Below are 16,785 nucleotides of genomic sequence, written 5' to 3'. Positions count from 1 at the left end.
ACAATGACCAGACTGTAGTCATGACATAAGTGGCCACAATTCCGAGAACTGGCTTCAGATAAATGGGAACAAACCAACCTTGGAACTGAAGATGAACCGTCCTTGAAGCAACCGAGGTGATGCAGATCAGACCACCGTATGACTAACTTAAAGATGACTGTCAGAACTGGCTGTGCTGTTCTGCATGTAGTCCCCTCCCTCTGCCTGTGCGCTCCTAAAACTCCACTTTAAAAGTTCTTACCCATTGATTGGCAGTGAGGGGGGTGGAGTTGGACTTTGGATAGGAGTCTGCAACCCCACTTTCCATTGCCAGCCTCCAGAATAAGCAAACTTTCCTTTCTACCAACACGTGCCTCTCTCTGTATTGGCTTTCCAGAGGCAAGCAGCCGGACCTGCATTTCGGTAACATTCTTATTTATATTGCTTACATACCGTACAGTTTTCTAATGTTTCCTAATATTCCAAAATATAATTGCTGAATAAGACTCTAGGAAAATGTAGTATTTGACTATCTTGTTTTGATTTGTTTTTGATGTTGCTTTTGAGGTGGGGTGGGAGTGATGGAGTTGACATTTGGCAACACATTGCAAAGATCAGAAAGGTTATATAGTGAAAAACAAGGGATACGCTGGATTTATTGGGGTAATGCTAGCTACCATAACAAACTGACACAAACAATACGATGAGTTAACACAATAGACATTGACTGCTTGTTGATGTCAACTACCTTGAGCAGTTCTAGGTGGGGAGGCACTTGGGACCTCTAAATGGTAGAAAGTTAGGTTGATGGAAACTGATATTTTCAACACTTGACTTCCAGGGTAGTTTGGTTTCTCTCCAAACTATAGATGAAAAAGAAGAAAGCAGACAACGTCCATCACTTTGTAAGCTCCTTAGATTGAAAGGAACATAGCTTACTTCTCCTCACTTCCCATTGGTTAAAAGTAGTCATATGGCCCAACCTAGATGCATGGGGAGCTGGGAAATGTAGTCCATGACTAGGCAGACACTTCTCAACCACTCTACTATGAAAGGTAAAAAAAATGAATGTTGGTGGACCATTAGCTATGTCTGTGCATGAAGCCCATGATCTAATAAAACCCTCAACTGATTTGACTGGAGTGTGTTTAGGAAAATGATGTCTGACAGAATGTGAGTGGGCATGCAATACCTGTTCCCGTCCCACAAATTCCTCCTGGGGTAGTTATCCAGGGTGCTGTGAGGCATATTCAGGGCATGGCTGGAGCTACATGAAGATCACATGAACCTTTCATGGGGTGGGCAGAAGATAGTAAGAGCCAGAGAATTTCAGGAAATGTGGTCTCCAGCGTTTAACTACAATTCTTATTGGTTCTAGGTCTGTGGTGTGCAGGGGGCTAGGAGGGGAAGCATTGAGTAGGGGGAGAGGACAAAACAAGGTGCTTTTGCATTACCTCTTGTCTTCACCAGTGACGCAAATATGACTTGGCTGTGACTCCATTCTCTCCCATATATTAACTCTCTTCTACCCTCAGAGAAACACATTTTTCTAACACTCTTGAGATGTGTTCTCATTTGAATTAAACAGGTAATTTTGACTTGTTTTTAAAAGTAACATGTCATTCTAGACATGTAAGTATATCTAGAGAGTCTAGACATCTAAGACATGGAAGAAGCACAAACATGATTCATATCATTTAAAATGATACATAGAAATGATAATCCCAGATACTCTAGAGAAAGTTTTTTTTTCTCATACAATTTAAATGAAATCACCATGGTGAGTTGTCTTGCTCAATATTCATTTCAATGTCATTCTCCTATGCCTTTCTGGACTGTAGAGGCTGGAATGACTTAAAACTACATTTTCCAGAACTTTTATAGATTACACTTTCTTTTCCCCTTAATGGAGGCACTGGGGATTGAACCCAGGACCTCGTGCATGCCAAGCACAGACTCTACCACTGAGTTACACCCCCCCATCCATATGATATTATTTATATGTGGAATCTTATTTACATAACAGAGCCAGACTCTCAGACATAGAAAGCAAACTTATGGTTACCAGAAGGGAAAAGGGGTGGGACGGATAAATTGGGAGTTCAGGATTTGCAGATACTAACTACCATATATAAAATAGATAAACAACAAGGTCCTACTGTGTAACACAGGGAACTATATTCAATACTTTGTAATAGCTTATAATGAAAAAGAATATGAAAAGGAATATATATATGTATGTATAAATGAGTGACTTTGCTGTACACCAGAAATTAACACAACATGGTAAATAGAATATAATTCAATTTAGAAGAATTAAAAAACTGCATTTCCCAGAGTGCTCTGCATCTAAGGTCTGGATATTGCAGCAATTAGATCATCCTGTGCGAAGGTGAAGTGGAGGCCATCTTTCTGCTACTTCTGTCCATGGCTGTGAAGGAAGGTTGGAGGTAGTAGTGTTGAGTTTTCTGCACTGCATCAATGTTCCTGGGTGCAGATATTAGTTTCACTGAGGTTAAGAAGCAGTTGCAGCGGCAGCAGATGTCACATTCAGGGTTTCAGGGTCCTGTCACTGATCTTGAGGGTTTGGAGGAGCAGTGGTGGCAGCAGTAATCATGGCTTCCTAGACTTGTAGCTGTCTTGGTGCATGCTTGAATTTGACCAATCCAGAGGCGGCTTCTTTCTTTTTTTTTAAACACCTTTATTGTGGTATGATTCCTGTATAGTACACTACACATATTTCAGATGTACAGTGTGATGAACTCTGACAGATGTGTACACCCATGAAACCAGAGATGGCTTCTTGATTTCCCTGCCTTTCTGACTGCTACTGAGGCAGAAGCTCCCGCAAGGCCATCCAGCAGTCACGTCCCAGGAGGCGTTCTAAAGCCTGCCCTCCAGTTCTCCCGACAATTTTGTCCACACGGTTCCTCAATTACACTTCTTCCTGCTTAACTTAGAGAGAACAATCTTGGTTTTCTGCAGCTGACACTGGTACACAAAATATCCTTCTGATCCTTAGAGAGAACAATCTTGGTTTTCTGCAGCTGACACTGGTACACAAAATACCCTTCTGATCACAGTTTTGTGTCAAATTCTCGCCAATGTCCCAGCTGAGAGGAATCCTAGTTCTTTGCCCTCCTTGGTAGAATCCTTCCTTTTTCTGAACTCCTTTTCTTGCTTTAGCATGACATGTAACAAGTTATTTGTATGCTTTTCCATTCTTGGTTTTGGTAAATTTTAGGGTTTTTTTTTGGGGGGGGGGAAGGAAACTTACATAAGTCCTAAAACGGAGACAATTTATTACAAGACTATAGAGGCATCTCACAGAAGACAAAGACAGGACCTGCAGTCAGTCTACACAGGGTAGAAACCAGACACACCCAACGTAGCATGCTCAATATGCACTCCTGCTTCTGTAAGACGGCGCTACTGTCTAAGCCCATTATACCTGCGCTTACTGACTCCACTTTTGCATTCATTCACTCATTTATTCTGCCATCATTTCCAATAGCATTTGCTGAGTCTGTGCTCTGGGCTGGGATGGGGATCACACGGACGTAGAAGGATGGCATGGTAGATAGCAGAGCTGGTTGATTCTTTTCTGGACACAACACATGTTGGTTCATATTTTACCACACACTTGAACTCAAACAGAACTGAATCTGGCCAATAAAATGTGAATAGAAATGACCTGGATCTTTTCTGGACAGCGACGTTAACACTCGTATGTGGCTCACAACATCCTTCTACTCTGTCTCTGCAGTGGTAGGAGCCACGAGAGACGGTTGGTGCCTCTGTCCGTTCTGAGTCTCTCGGTAACTACCATGAGCAGAGCCCCCTTGTGGACCTGTGATGGCCAATTAGCATAAGTGAGAACTGTATTTTAAAGCCTGTCCCAACTGATAGAACCTTTTCTGGAGGAGCTCACAAACTAGTAGGGAGACACTAGTGTGGAACCTCAGTCCAGAATGCACTGTACACGACCAAGTAAGCATTCAGGGTTGGAAGAAAATAAGAAGTGATAATCTCCCCTCCAGGCTGCTTCCTCTTCCTGTTTCATTTTGATTTCTATGTTTGAATACTTTCAGTCTGGCAGTGTTAATCGAACCTCCCACAAATCTTACGGGAGTCTCAGTCTGCCTCCAAAGGGACTAGTCTACAGTACTGGAATAATATGGCACCAAACATTTTTAAACCTTTGTTTATATGAGTATACAGCCTGAAACTGAACCCTAACATTTTGACTAATCGAGAACATTTGATTCTCTTTTCAGAGAAAATATTTTTCTCTCAATCTCATATATGTTCACTTTCTTGTTAAGCAATTTCAAAATAAGGAATTTCTATAGCTGGTAATAATATCAATACAACAAGAAAAAATATATTAACTGGATATTCTTGTTTTTACTTTTTATATGGTATACTAATAAAATGTAAAATATGTTAGTAGAGTGTATCTTAAACCTGTCTTTTTTTAAGTTTTCATCTGTTTTTATGCATAAATTTATCTAACAGAAACTACAGATTTTTTTCACCTTCCTTCCTCTACCCCATCATAATATAAAATCAATCCTTACTTCCTGTAATACTCATAATAATGCCCTGCCCTTATTGGACTCTGAACTGCTTTCTGTAATTTTTTTTTAATAAATGCTGAACTTTAACTAGAAGGCTCAGGATAAAAGGCAAGAGAGTGCCACACAAGCAGCCACCCTGACAGGGTTTCTCGTCGAATCAGGGGAGACCATGACCTGCTGTGAAGGATGGACGGCGTGCAATGGATTCAGCCTGCTGGTTCTGCTTCTGTTGGGAGTAACTCTCAACGCAATACCTCTAATTGTCAACTTAGTTGATGAAGACCATAGTTTTCAAAACCCCATCTCTTGCTTTGAATGGTGGTTCCCAGGAATTATTGGAGCAGGTTTGATGGTGAGTAAAATTTATTCAACTGGATTTGGGCAAAGGCATCCTATTTCACTAAAGATGTTCTAAAAACCACCTTTCAGCCTCGCAGTGAGCTACCTGTAGGCTTAGAATATAGTGAGAAGCGGTCAGGATGGTATTTATATTGGCATCAGTGAAGAACAACAATTTAAATAAACTGTGGTACAGGCTAGGGAGCTTGGGTGAAAAATAATAATAGAAGAGCTGTTTGGGTTATTACCTATGATACTTCTGTATATGTAAGGCTGCTTTTCCACGCTTCATAGTTAGTGTTAAGGACCTTTCAAATGCATTCCCTCAGCTTTCCTTTGCCCATATTAGTCTCCAAGTACTTGTGGGGAACGCGGCAGGAGTGGCAAGTGCTCAGCAGGGATGGGGAGGGTCCATGCACGACGAATATCCTGGATGACCAGTGTGAGGCACAAAGACGGCATTGCCTGCACTGAGGGGAGGTTTGGGGCTAGAAACTCTGGGTCCCTGACCTCAGGGACTTTTTGACTCAGGTCTTACTTACAACGGAAACATCACGATGCTTGTTTCATGTTAAGTGAGATAATCACGAATAGGTCTATCTTTGTTGAAATCTGCAGCAGGGCAGTATAATGCAGAGCTCCCCCGCCTACCTGATCACAGATCACCTGAGGCACCTGTAATAGACGCAGATTTCTGGGACTTCTGGGAACTCTGATGCAGCAGCCTGGGTAGAGCCCACTGTGCAGAGCAACACATGTTATTGTCAGGCCTGGCAGAGTATCTCAGCTCTGGTTCTGTCTCCGGTATATTACTGTTAGCAAATTATTTATCCCGTGATTTTTGTTTCTGTATCAGTAAAATAGGGATGTGGATATAGAAGTTTGAAAATTCAGCATTCAAGAGGCTTGGTTTTGTTATACTACTTGGGTGCTACCTGAGGACAGTCTCATTAATGCCAGAGAAACGTGCCTTTGTTTGGATGTGTGTGTTTGTGTGTGTGTGTTACAGTGATGATCAGTTATGGCTTCTAGTCTGATTCCCCAGCTTGCATGAAAGCACTCTTGCATCACTAGATATAATACAGAGAGAGGACAGACAAGTGCCAACTGCTGGGTTTACACTTTGCACTATCTCATTTAAACCCTGGAATAATCTGTCTGAGTAGATACTAACATTTGTATTTTAACAGACTAGCAAACAGAAGGTTAAGAATGTTAACAAGGTTATACAGTAGGTATGAAACCCAATTTCAGATGTACCTGACTCCAAAGTTTTAGCATCGTAATCCTTATCACCAATCTCAGGCAGACAAAAGGGAAGGACAAAATCCATAACTTAACCCATAAACTTGAATGACCAGGAAACTGAAGCATAGAAAGATTATATGTGAAGCTGTTTTGGAATCTGGACTTTCTTGTTCCATGATTTGTTTTATTACCCCCAATAAATGTTAACAACATACTGGTATCACACCAGACTTTCACTGTTACTCTATTGTGGAATGTCTTCAAAGCATCAAAGAACTCTTTGAAAAGTTCAATAGGTACTTTATAAATTGAGCCTCAAACTCCAGACCAGGCTCACAAGCAAACAGGTGAGTGAGAGAAGGGCTCCGAATACAGGTGTATTTTCTTGTATTTCCTTGGCTGTATGTAGAATGTGGAAGAATCTTTTTCAAGGGGAATTGTGTCCTTTACATCTTGAAAATAATAACTAGTTCAAAATATTGAACTCTCAATACACTGGTAAATAAGCAGAAAGTTAATGAAGAAGAAATCACTGCCTTGATAAGCACTTTTGTCAGAGTTCTTGAAATTGTTCTAATCTGTAGCATTTTAAATTAGTATTGTTTCAAAAACAGAGGATTTTGCAGGAAGTAGTTAATAATAAAAGCTACAGGATTCATTACTGATTACTTCATAATATCTAATCATTTTATAGTTTAATGATTTACCCAAAACAGAGGTGAACCTTTTCATCTTCTGAAACTATGACACAGAACACAAATGTTATGTAATTATCTTCCTCTATTATCTGATAAATGGAAAATCGATACATCCTTTTTTCCAAGTACTGAAAAAAAAGACTTGTAATGTTTCTTTTAAAAAAATACAAAGGCCTTTTTTTTTATATGAGATTAATCATGCTTATTTATTGATTTCACTTATTACATAATGATAATTCATCAATTATTAAATCTTAACAGAGAACAAATTATTGAACATTAAACAAATTGAAAAATTATGTATAACAAGAATTTTCAAAATACAGTTTTTTATTTATGATGAGCCATGGCTTTATGAGTTACTCTCATGGTTAAGTACTTGGAGGAATTCCCCAAAGTTTGAATTCTATCAGAGTTGTAGTGGTCTAAAGTCTTTTCTGTACTTCATTTATAAAATCATATACCTTACTTCCAAAACTGGATGAACGTATGGGTTTCTGTAAGGAAAAATAAACAATGCTACTTTTTTTCTTTATTAAAAAAAAATGATGTGACAAAAATAATTTCACCAAAGTCCTCTGCATTCAAACGTGCTTAGGAATTGACAGAGTATTCTCAATATAACTTTTTTTCCCCCAGGAGATTATCTGGAAGATTTATAATTGAGTTACACACACACTTACACATCTTAATGTCCATCCTATAAAGAGCCCCTCCAATTTCCAAAGCCCTGAATGGGCGAAATGGTTTAAATACAGTGAGTTATCAGCTTACTCATAACGATGTAACACAGATGTGTTAACATGCCGTGACGTCAGCTGGGTGGAGATTCATATATAACAAGTCGTTGTTACTTTATAAAACCCCTTTGCAAGGGAAAGCATCTCTTTCAGCATCTCTGAGATAAATTAAGCTTCAAGAAAGCAGTTTAATTTACATCAATAAGGAAAATGGAATGATTTATCCATTCAAGTTGTACTTTAATGTTGCTCCAACTTTTTTTAACAGATCAATTCATTTTCTAAATCAGGGGCAACTAGTTTTTGGGGTGAAGAGCCAGAGAGTGACTGGGTTAGGCTTTGCAAGCAAGTCTCTCTCACTAATCAACTCTACCGCTGGTGCACAAAAGTAGCCATAAATAATAAGCAAGTGAATGGGCATGGCCGTGTTTTAATAAAACTTTATTAAAAAGAGGTGGTGGGCCATAGTTTGCCAGCTCTTGTCCTAAGTGATTTGTTCCTTAGGCTCGGAAGGCAGTTTAACTAACGTTACAACAAAGGAAGTTGAGCCCACGAGCACGGACACCTCACTGGGGCACAGATTTCTCTTCCCCTTTCTTCTGGGCTCTCAGCGCTGCCCTGCAGTGGCCGGGCTGCCACACAGACACCTGTCCTCTGAATTATTCGGGGGTTTGTGTTCAGGGCAATATGTAAGCAGAGCTTGATGAAAACACAAAGCGCTTTCCGTAAGCGACACGGAGTCAGCACGTGGTCACATGGGGTGAAGTTTGCCTTGGAAGGCTGTTCAATCTTAGACCTGCTCTGAAAAAACAGAGGTAGACATGGTCTTGGAAAGAAGGGCTGGTGTGAGAGCAATTAGAAGCAGGACTAGGAGATAAGCAGGCATGGTGGGGATGAGAAGGAACAAGCTCTAAGAAGGAACAGAGGAGACTTGTAAGGATTGGCCAGCGTGGTTGGAACAGTAGTTGAGTCTGGGCTCTGGAACCCAAATGCTCAGCTTTGAATTCCAATGCTTCCACTTTCTTAGACGAGTTACTCACACTTTCTGTGCCTCAGTTTTCTGCCCCAGTCAAATGGGGATAGTCAGCACCACCTCATAGGATTCATATGAGGCTGCAAATGGACTAAAACACATACAGCGCCTGTAACAGTGCCTGGCGTGCCGTTAGAACTCAGCGAAATGTTAGGAAACAGGGCTGGAAGGAAAGAGAGAGCCACTGAGGGCAGCTGTGCTGAGGTGGCAAAAAGAAAAAAAAATTATGACTAAAATTTCTTAATTGGAAGGAAGTAATTTACATTCCACTCTTTAGTGATATGAATCTTCTTCCAGGAAGGATTTCTTATCAGAGCTGCTGACTAGCTGTTACTAAACATTTTAACCTAAGTCCTGAGAATGTGGCGCAATTTCTCACAGCTTTCCCCAGTCACATTGTCTTCTTGACACAGAATACGAGATCTCCCAACATCCACATGAAGTGAGCTCATTACATATCATGAACACAGGAGTAGAGAGGAGAATGTGGCACTAAAAATCATTCTCAAATCATAAGTTTGGGGAACTAGTGGTGACCCTGGGGGTGAGAGGAAAGTTCGGGAAGTGGGAAAAGGGTGGTGACAGAATTCTTAGTTCCCAACTGCCAGGCAAACAAAACCATCAGTTTCCTTTCTGGATGCTTGCCGGGTTAATTCGCACCATTTTGGGGAAATTGGATAAGTGGTTGCAGATTACAGCAAAATAAATCAATGAATAAATAAATGTGAATTTTAGATGATGCAACTAATTCTTTCAGAAACATTCTTTCCAAAATAATTAATAAGTAATTCTATCTGAAATCCACGTTTCTTGAAAGATGACTCAGAGTATAGTAAGAATATAGATGGAAGACTTTGAAACTGCTATCCTGACAACCCCCATCCCGCCCCCTCTTTAATCTTTATCATCGAAAGATTATGGGGCTCACACGGGTCACAAGATCAAGGGCATTGCCAAATTTCCTTTTTGTTCTCTTGAGCCTTGGTTTTCCACAGCTGCTGGCAAATAAAAGGTAGAGATCACCACTCTTTCACCTGATGAGAAATAATACTATTCATCATTCCTGTTAATGTAATTTCCAGGTCATTCCAGCAACAACAATGTCCTTGGCAGCAAGAAAAAGAGCGTGTTGCAACAACAAAACCGGGGTGAGTACCGCGCGGCTGGGCCGGGAGCACAAGTGCATTACTGATGTCTCAGCATCTCCGGAATCGCCCGGTGGCTCCGGGGGCAGGGCCAGTCCTAAAAACACACTATTGGAATGATTAGATGATAATACTGACAGTAAAAAGTGTATCTTGTTTTCCCCCCATAAAAATTTAGTTTTGGAGCCAGCTTTCAGACCTTTCCTCAATCTTCAGTTTCAGTCTAAAGGTTTTCAAAGAAAGGAGATTTAACAGTCACACTTGGAGCTATAATCGATTTCATAACTCTCAAATACTTGTTACTTTTGCGGCGTGTGTGGAATACTTAGGGAAAATGTGTCCTCAGCTCTTTATGTATGTGCAACATTGGTTCGCTAGGATCAGAATGTTAATTGTCCTTAACTAGTTAAAGGAGATACCAGTTATTTTTTTCCCCATTTAGTATGTACCTACCATGTGTAAAATTGTAACTAAGCTATAAGTAAAGGAAATTAATGTTAACCTTCTGTCAGTATACTCGGAACATTTTCAAATACGCTACCTTAATTCTCTAGAAACCCTTAAGCTTTATGATCTGTTTTATTGACAGAGAAATTGATCACCAGAAAAAGTAAACAACTTGCCAGTGGAAGAGTTAGAAGGTGGATTTGTATCCAAATCCATCAGACTCCAAGGTTCCCGGTCTTTACACTATTTATGCCCAAAACACTAAGTAACACTGAGGGCTCTCATAATTCCTTAAGGAAACAGGTAGATCAATAAACAAGCAGTCACAGTAAATATTCCTGGCTGTACTTGAGGTCTTAAAGCAATGGTTCTCCACCTGATGGGAACATTACAACCATCTGGGGAAGATCTTAAAACATACCAATGCCTGGTGACTCCCCTAAGATTCTGACTTAGTTTTTTTCAAAAGCCCCATAAGTGATTCTAATGTGCTCCCAGGGGTGAGAACCACTACTTAAAGGGTACATATTTCTATTCATATTATGCATTTATATCAGTAAGGTAAAAATTTACATTTTTAAAAAATTACCTTTTCCTGACATTTGGTATTTATGGAAGACTATAGTTACTTTCTAGTTATTTACAGTCTGTCTTGGTTCCTGATACACTGTAGTGGTCAGCTGAAATGGACAAGGCTCAGGTAGAGCATAAAAGTTCAGATTTCCCATGATCTTTCTGTGAGTCTAACTAAATGGCAGGGACCGTGCTCTCTGCCTTCTCGTATGTCATACCTAATTAAAACTGTGATCTTAAGATCTAGGACTATAAGGCGGCTGGAGAAGGGCTGCGGTTGATTATAGAGACTGCAAATGCTGCTGAAACTTGAAACAGACCAGGAACATGTCATAGCACGTGCAAATGTGCCTACTTTATTTTTCAGATGTTCCTTTCATCACTTTTGAATGTAATCACTGTCATCGGTGCTGCGTATTGCCTGCTGGTGTCCTTTCAGGCTCTCTCAGAAGGCCCTCTCATCTGTAACTCTCAAGGCAACAGTACTTCCACTTGTGAATTTTCATTTAACAACTTGACGTGAGTAACTGTACATGGATGGTCTGACACACCTGCAGCCAGTTAGATTAGAATCGTGTGGTGCTGACACAGTGCCGTGTTTTCCCTCATGGGACAGATTCTTAGGGATTTAGCATGTTAAACCCAAAGGGCACCATCTCGTAGAAATGAAGGAATCCCTACGTTCAGAAAGCTTTGGGTATGGTCTTGTCTAAAAGGAGTAGTTGATTAGTTGTATTATTTTTGTCTTTTAAAAAAATCTAGGCTGCATATGTGCATGTATATAAAAACATTTCTGGAAATACATACCAGGAACTTAACTTTCATCCTTAGAGAACGGTCCTAGAGGATACCCTCGGGGAGTGAAGGGAGCACTGGCTTTCTACACTTCTGAACTAATTAAATTTGTAAGCCCTAAGCATGCATTACCTGTATAATTTGAAAAATTAAATAAAAACACAATAAATTAATAAAATCTAGAGGCTTACCTATAAGCCCTAAAAGAAATAAAGTAGCTGCCAATGGAATTATGCAAATGTGCTATAAATAGACTGTAGGCAAAGGAATGAATCAAAAGGTTGTCAGGTAGTAACAAATAATGCTGAAGTTACATGGAAATGGCTCAGTCTTGTAAGATGGCTCTGTGCCTGAATCTAGACACATTTTGGAAAACTGGAAGAAAAGAACAGTCCAATTCATTGGTTATCTATATATTTTATTGTTCAAATAACTAGAACTCACTTCTATAGTTACATGAAAAAAAATTTTTCCCTCCTTTTTCCTTATCTTGCTGCATTAAAAAAAAAGAAAAATCTCTCAAAATTTGCATACTACAGTTGCTGTGAATAAAAATCCAAAGAAATTCCTTTTACAAATAGAGCTGGAGTATAAAACTAGACATTTCAACCACAGATGTGATAAACATTTAGTCCTCAGCAGGTGACAACTCGCCATGTACCAGACACCAGGCTAAACTCTGGCGGTAACAGCATCAAGGTATATCCCCACTCTGGCTGGGGAAACAGGAAATTACAGAGAGCAAACAATTACAAAAGAGTGACCCTATGCTTGCTGCAAACTGCAAAAAACATGCTCATATTCCATGTGCTGAAACACTGCTGTGTTTTCCCAGGCTGAACGTCAGTTTCTGTTATCCAGACACAGCAAGCTCTACAAGAACTCTTAGTCTTCCTGTGGAAAACCAGAGAAATCAAGCCAGAACAGATGTTTTAGGGCTAAATGTTTCTCACTCTCCATGCCTTGTTACGACGTGCACAGATCACTTTAATCAGACACATGTAACATGTCTGTGGTGGGTAAAAACTGTACATCTGATTTAAGAGTAGATGCAGCACTGCAGTTCTGCACTAAGGCTTGAGCTCCTTGAAAGGGGAAGCCCTTTCATTTTCATTTCTTTAGCCAGTAGAGAAGAGCGCCTGTCTACATAGGTTGGACCATGAAACTGTTAATATTCAACCATTGTTGACATGGAAAATTTCATATAGCTCAGCTTAAGAGTAGATACTATGGAAATGCTTGTTGAACGATAGGACATGTAATGAAGAAACGTTTTATAGCTGATGGGAGTGCAAAGCTCAAGAGCCCTGATCTTGGCTGTAGCTTCTGGGCACAGTATTTCAAAAGCACTTTGTCTCACTGTACTTGGCCTTTAATGGGCACAGTGCTGCAGGTGGTCAGTGGTATTCCTGAATATCTTATTTTTATCATTTCTTTCATTTCTCCAGTGCCTATCGCCCAGAACCCTTCAATCTGCAGTGGTTCTTCAACGACTCTTGTGTTTCTCCTACGGATTTCAACACCCATGCTGTCAGTGACCCAGGGGCCTGGGGCGGGGGAAGATACACCTTGCACTTCAATTCTACAGAGAACAGACACAGGATCATCCATTTCTCAGTGTTTTTAGGTCTCCTGCTTGTGGGAATTCTTGAGCTCCTGTTTGGGCTCAGTCAGATCATCATCGGCTTCCTCGGCTGCCTGTGTGGTGGGGTCTCTAAGCGAAGAGGCCGAATTGTGTAGTTCACGAATGATAAAATGGAATTACTAGTTTGAACTATTTGAGAAGGACGTTTAAAAGACACTCTTTAGATGCCAGAAGCTCAATCATGGAACACTGCCTAGAAAGCTGGATGAGTTAAGCTTCATCCAGAAGGTTGTTTTTAAAGTCACCTTTGAGGTGATCTTAAAAAAAAAATCAACTTTTCACACATCAAGCAAGTTGGGAAATGCACATTTTCATATGGAAAGAAAAAAAATCACTGGTTGACTCTGGGGAGAAGCGGACAGAAGCTTTCAACTTGTGTCTGTCTGTGCTCCCGTATTCTTCGAATTTTCTAACTATTCTCGTGTGTGGAGGGAGGACAATAGGGAACAGAAGCTGGAAGTCAAAGTATGGGGCCTTTCTATTTTATTTCTTTACACTTTAAAGGGATAAATATATACAGTTGACCCTGGAACGACATGGATTTGAACTGTGCGGATCCACTTATAAGGCAGATTTCTCCCAACAGCACATACTACAGTGCTACTCACTCTGCAACTGGTTGAATCTGGGGTTCAGAGCCACGGACACGGAGGGACCATGCATATGGAGGGCCAACCACAGGTTACGTGTGGATTTCTGACCACGTGGGAAGTTGGCACCCCTCCAACCCCTAAATTTTTCAAGTGTCAACAGTCATCTGAATGTCATCAGGTTTTTAGACCTAATTCAGCGTATAGGAAATCTGGGAAAAGAGGACATATTCAGGCAAATTCAAAAGGTGAGACAGTAAACAGACAATAGCCCCCTGTTCTCAGCAAGTTTAAAATAAAAGATTGGATGGGTTGAGGGAACTATTCTAGATTGAGATCAAAGAGACAGACATGATTCAACTAAATGGATTATGTGGACCTTGTTGGGGACAACTGGGAAAACCTGTGTAAGGACTGGTTTAGGTACTGTTAAGGACTTATTAATTTTTTGTGCTTGATAATGGTTTTAGGATTATGCAGGAAAATGTCCTTGTTTTTTCAGAAATGCATATTTATGTGTTTGGAGGGAAATGACATGTTTTTAAAATATTTCAGCCAAAAAAATAAAGCAATGGAAAAATGTTCATTGTTGTATTTAGGTGATAGGTATATTTCAATTCATATAACCTTTGGTTTTCCTATGTTTGCATTTTTCATAATTAAAAAACAATAAATACCTAGGAAAAAACTCAGTCTTTCAAAACCTGGCTTATATATGTGCCAAGCTTTAAAAGACAGGATAACAGAATCTATGTATTTTCCATATTAAAATGTTATAAAACAGACAAAACTGAAAATGGCAATTTTCTGAATAGGATCATTCCTGCATTTTATTTCAATTATTTATGTTTACTGGGCTTAAGGGTCTAGAAATAATTTACAATGCCTGTATTAGAGATGGCCCCCTTCCCCAATTCATAATATCAAGAATTTACAAGTTTTTTTTTTTTTCCCTGAACCCATTTGCTGTGTGTACCTTCTCCTTATGCTACTATAAACACCAGTTTGTCCTTAAGGTCTAGCTTCAACATCTCCTACTTGAGAAAGCCTTCCCAGACTGCAGGATTCCAACAAACTAAGCACTTATCCAAACCACTATTGCCATACCTGTCACAATGTAACACGTATTTGTTTGTAAGTCCATCACTGTAAGAGAATTTAAGAGAACAGGGACCATGTCCTTCTCATCCATTCTTTCATCAACTCTTTTCAGCTTCAGTTCCTCACCAAGGCCTCTCCTCCCCCAGCCCTACCCACTACCCATCTAATCTCTAAGTCTTCTTCATCCTGCAGACATCAGCACAAGCATCTCTTTTCCTGAGAGGCCTTCCCTAAGCACCTAGTGAAAAGCGGGGTTCCCTTTCCTCTTTCCTTTAGTGTTCTCTCATTTATAGTACGTATCACCATGGCAACATTTTAATTTGTGCTTCTTTCTTAAATTTCACTCTCCCTTGTAAGAGCGTAAACTGCATGGGTGCAGGGATGTTTCCTTTATTCACTCCTGGTATACGCAGTACCAGGGACAGTGCCTGATACCAACTAGGGCCATTATGAATATTTTGTTACATGAATGAATGAGTTGAGTCCTATCTTCAGTACTCAGATTTCAGTGAAGACTCAACGCCTATTAAATGAATGTCAAACTCCTAAGAGCTGTAAAACTAAAACACAGGTAAAATGAACATGACAGCTCACTGTACTTGACTGAACAAGTCAGGGGTGATGCATGTAATGTTCATCACCCTGGAGGTGGGTGGGAGATAACCCCTTCTCCACAGGGTCATAAACACACAGAGACGTAAGCCTCTCACTGGTACCTAAACTTACAAACGCACGTCTGTGTACACACACACAAATGCACGTAGTCATTCACGAAGCTGCTTTTATTTCTCACTTCCATCCCCATGTTCAGTCTTGTTTTGTAATCTTTACAATTTTTTTTTTTTACTACGTCCACCATCTGAAACACTCTCTCCTGTCCCTATTCTTCAGCACATATATCAAGCTCCTTCTCCTCAATACAATTATTTTTATAATCCTCTAACTTAATAAGCTTTACTTTCCTCCTCGTCCATGAATGGGTCCATTCCTTAAGAGCAGGGATTATGGCGTATCTGCTGTGACCACTTAACTACTGAGGTCAGGGCGGTGTGAACCCAAGTCTCTCCTTATTGACATAATACATTGTCAGCAAAAGAACAGTTATGGTAATTAGACGTTTCCAAACTTGAGGCCAGTAAAGTTCAATTTCAAAGTCAAATATAATTAAGAAGTTGGAAAACGGACATTGACGCAGGAAAGGAAGGAACGCTCTCTTGCAAATAGTTTCATCAATTCTCTCTCAAAGTATAAACCTGCAAATGCTTCAACAAGTATTCCCAGAAATGAAAAAAATAACTCAACCTTTGGAGTTCTGAAAGGAGCGGAACAACTTACTTGCTACACTTCACACACTTACGACGTGGCTGTGAGTGAGTAGGGAGTGTGTTAGGCTGATCACTGCTTTACTGGCCCTGGCTGATCCCTTTCTCCCACTGTTCCCTGCATCTGGAATCTTTTCTTCATCCTCTGCTTGTTGAAATAATAGATTTATTTCAAGGTTCAGCTCAAACAGTTCTCTAAGAAGTATTTCCTGACCAGGAATGAATTTGTTCCTTTCAAAACCACTTTCTTACAGTGACGAGCAACTTCTAGGGGAGGGAGGCTGGCACAGCAGAGCTTGGCTCTGGAGTTAAGAGATTCAGGCAGTCTTTTAGATCTGTGGCAAGGTGGAGACACGTTTCTTTGCTGTCCCTGTTGGGTGGCACGTTGATTTCTCACTTACTCTTTTGCCTGGGGAGTAGTTTTCTGGGGTCCCAGATTCAAGCAGGAGTCTCCTGTTACAGCTAGCATCTGCTTAAGAAGACATGGAATTGTAACTCCTGCCCCCTGTACAGCCATTAAGGGAGAAAGTCCTAGAATTCCAGTGTTTGA

At 40.2% G+C, this 16,785-nt stretch overlaps 1 protein-coding gene and 1 non-coding gene across 2 annotated transcripts; one reads left to right on the top strand and one right to left on the bottom strand.

The window, feature by feature from the left end:
- Window positions 1-306: 306 nt before the first annotated feature.
- On the top strand, window positions 307-13,317 carry TM4SF20 (transmembrane 4 L six family member 20). Its single transcript, XM_010979086.3, has 5 exons — window positions 307-402; window positions 4,721-4,911; window positions 9,700-9,765; window positions 11,150-11,301; window positions 13,026-13,317. The coding sequence occupies exons 2-5, from the start codon at window positions 4,729-4,731 to the stop codon at window positions 13,315-13,317; spliced, it is 693 nt and encodes a 230-aa protein (XP_010977388.1). The 5' UTR covers window positions 307-402; window positions 4,721-4,728.
- Window positions 1,887-1,958, bottom strand: TRNAA-GGC (transfer RNA alanine (anticodon GGC)). Its single transcript has one exon. It is a non-coding gene; the product is annotated as a tRNA-Ala (tRNA).
- Window positions 13,318-16,785: the final 3,468 nt, after the last annotated feature.

This window comes from Camelus dromedarius, chromosome 4 (genome assembly GCF_036321535.1).
Source record: "Camelus dromedarius isolate mCamDro1 chromosome 4, mCamDro1.pat, whole genome shotgun sequence".
Lineage (NCBI taxonomy): Eukaryota > Metazoa > Chordata > Mammalia > Artiodactyla > Camelidae > Camelus > Camelus dromedarius.
Note: the sequence above shows the minus strand (reverse complement) of the source record. Positions and strands in the feature narration are given on the sequence as shown.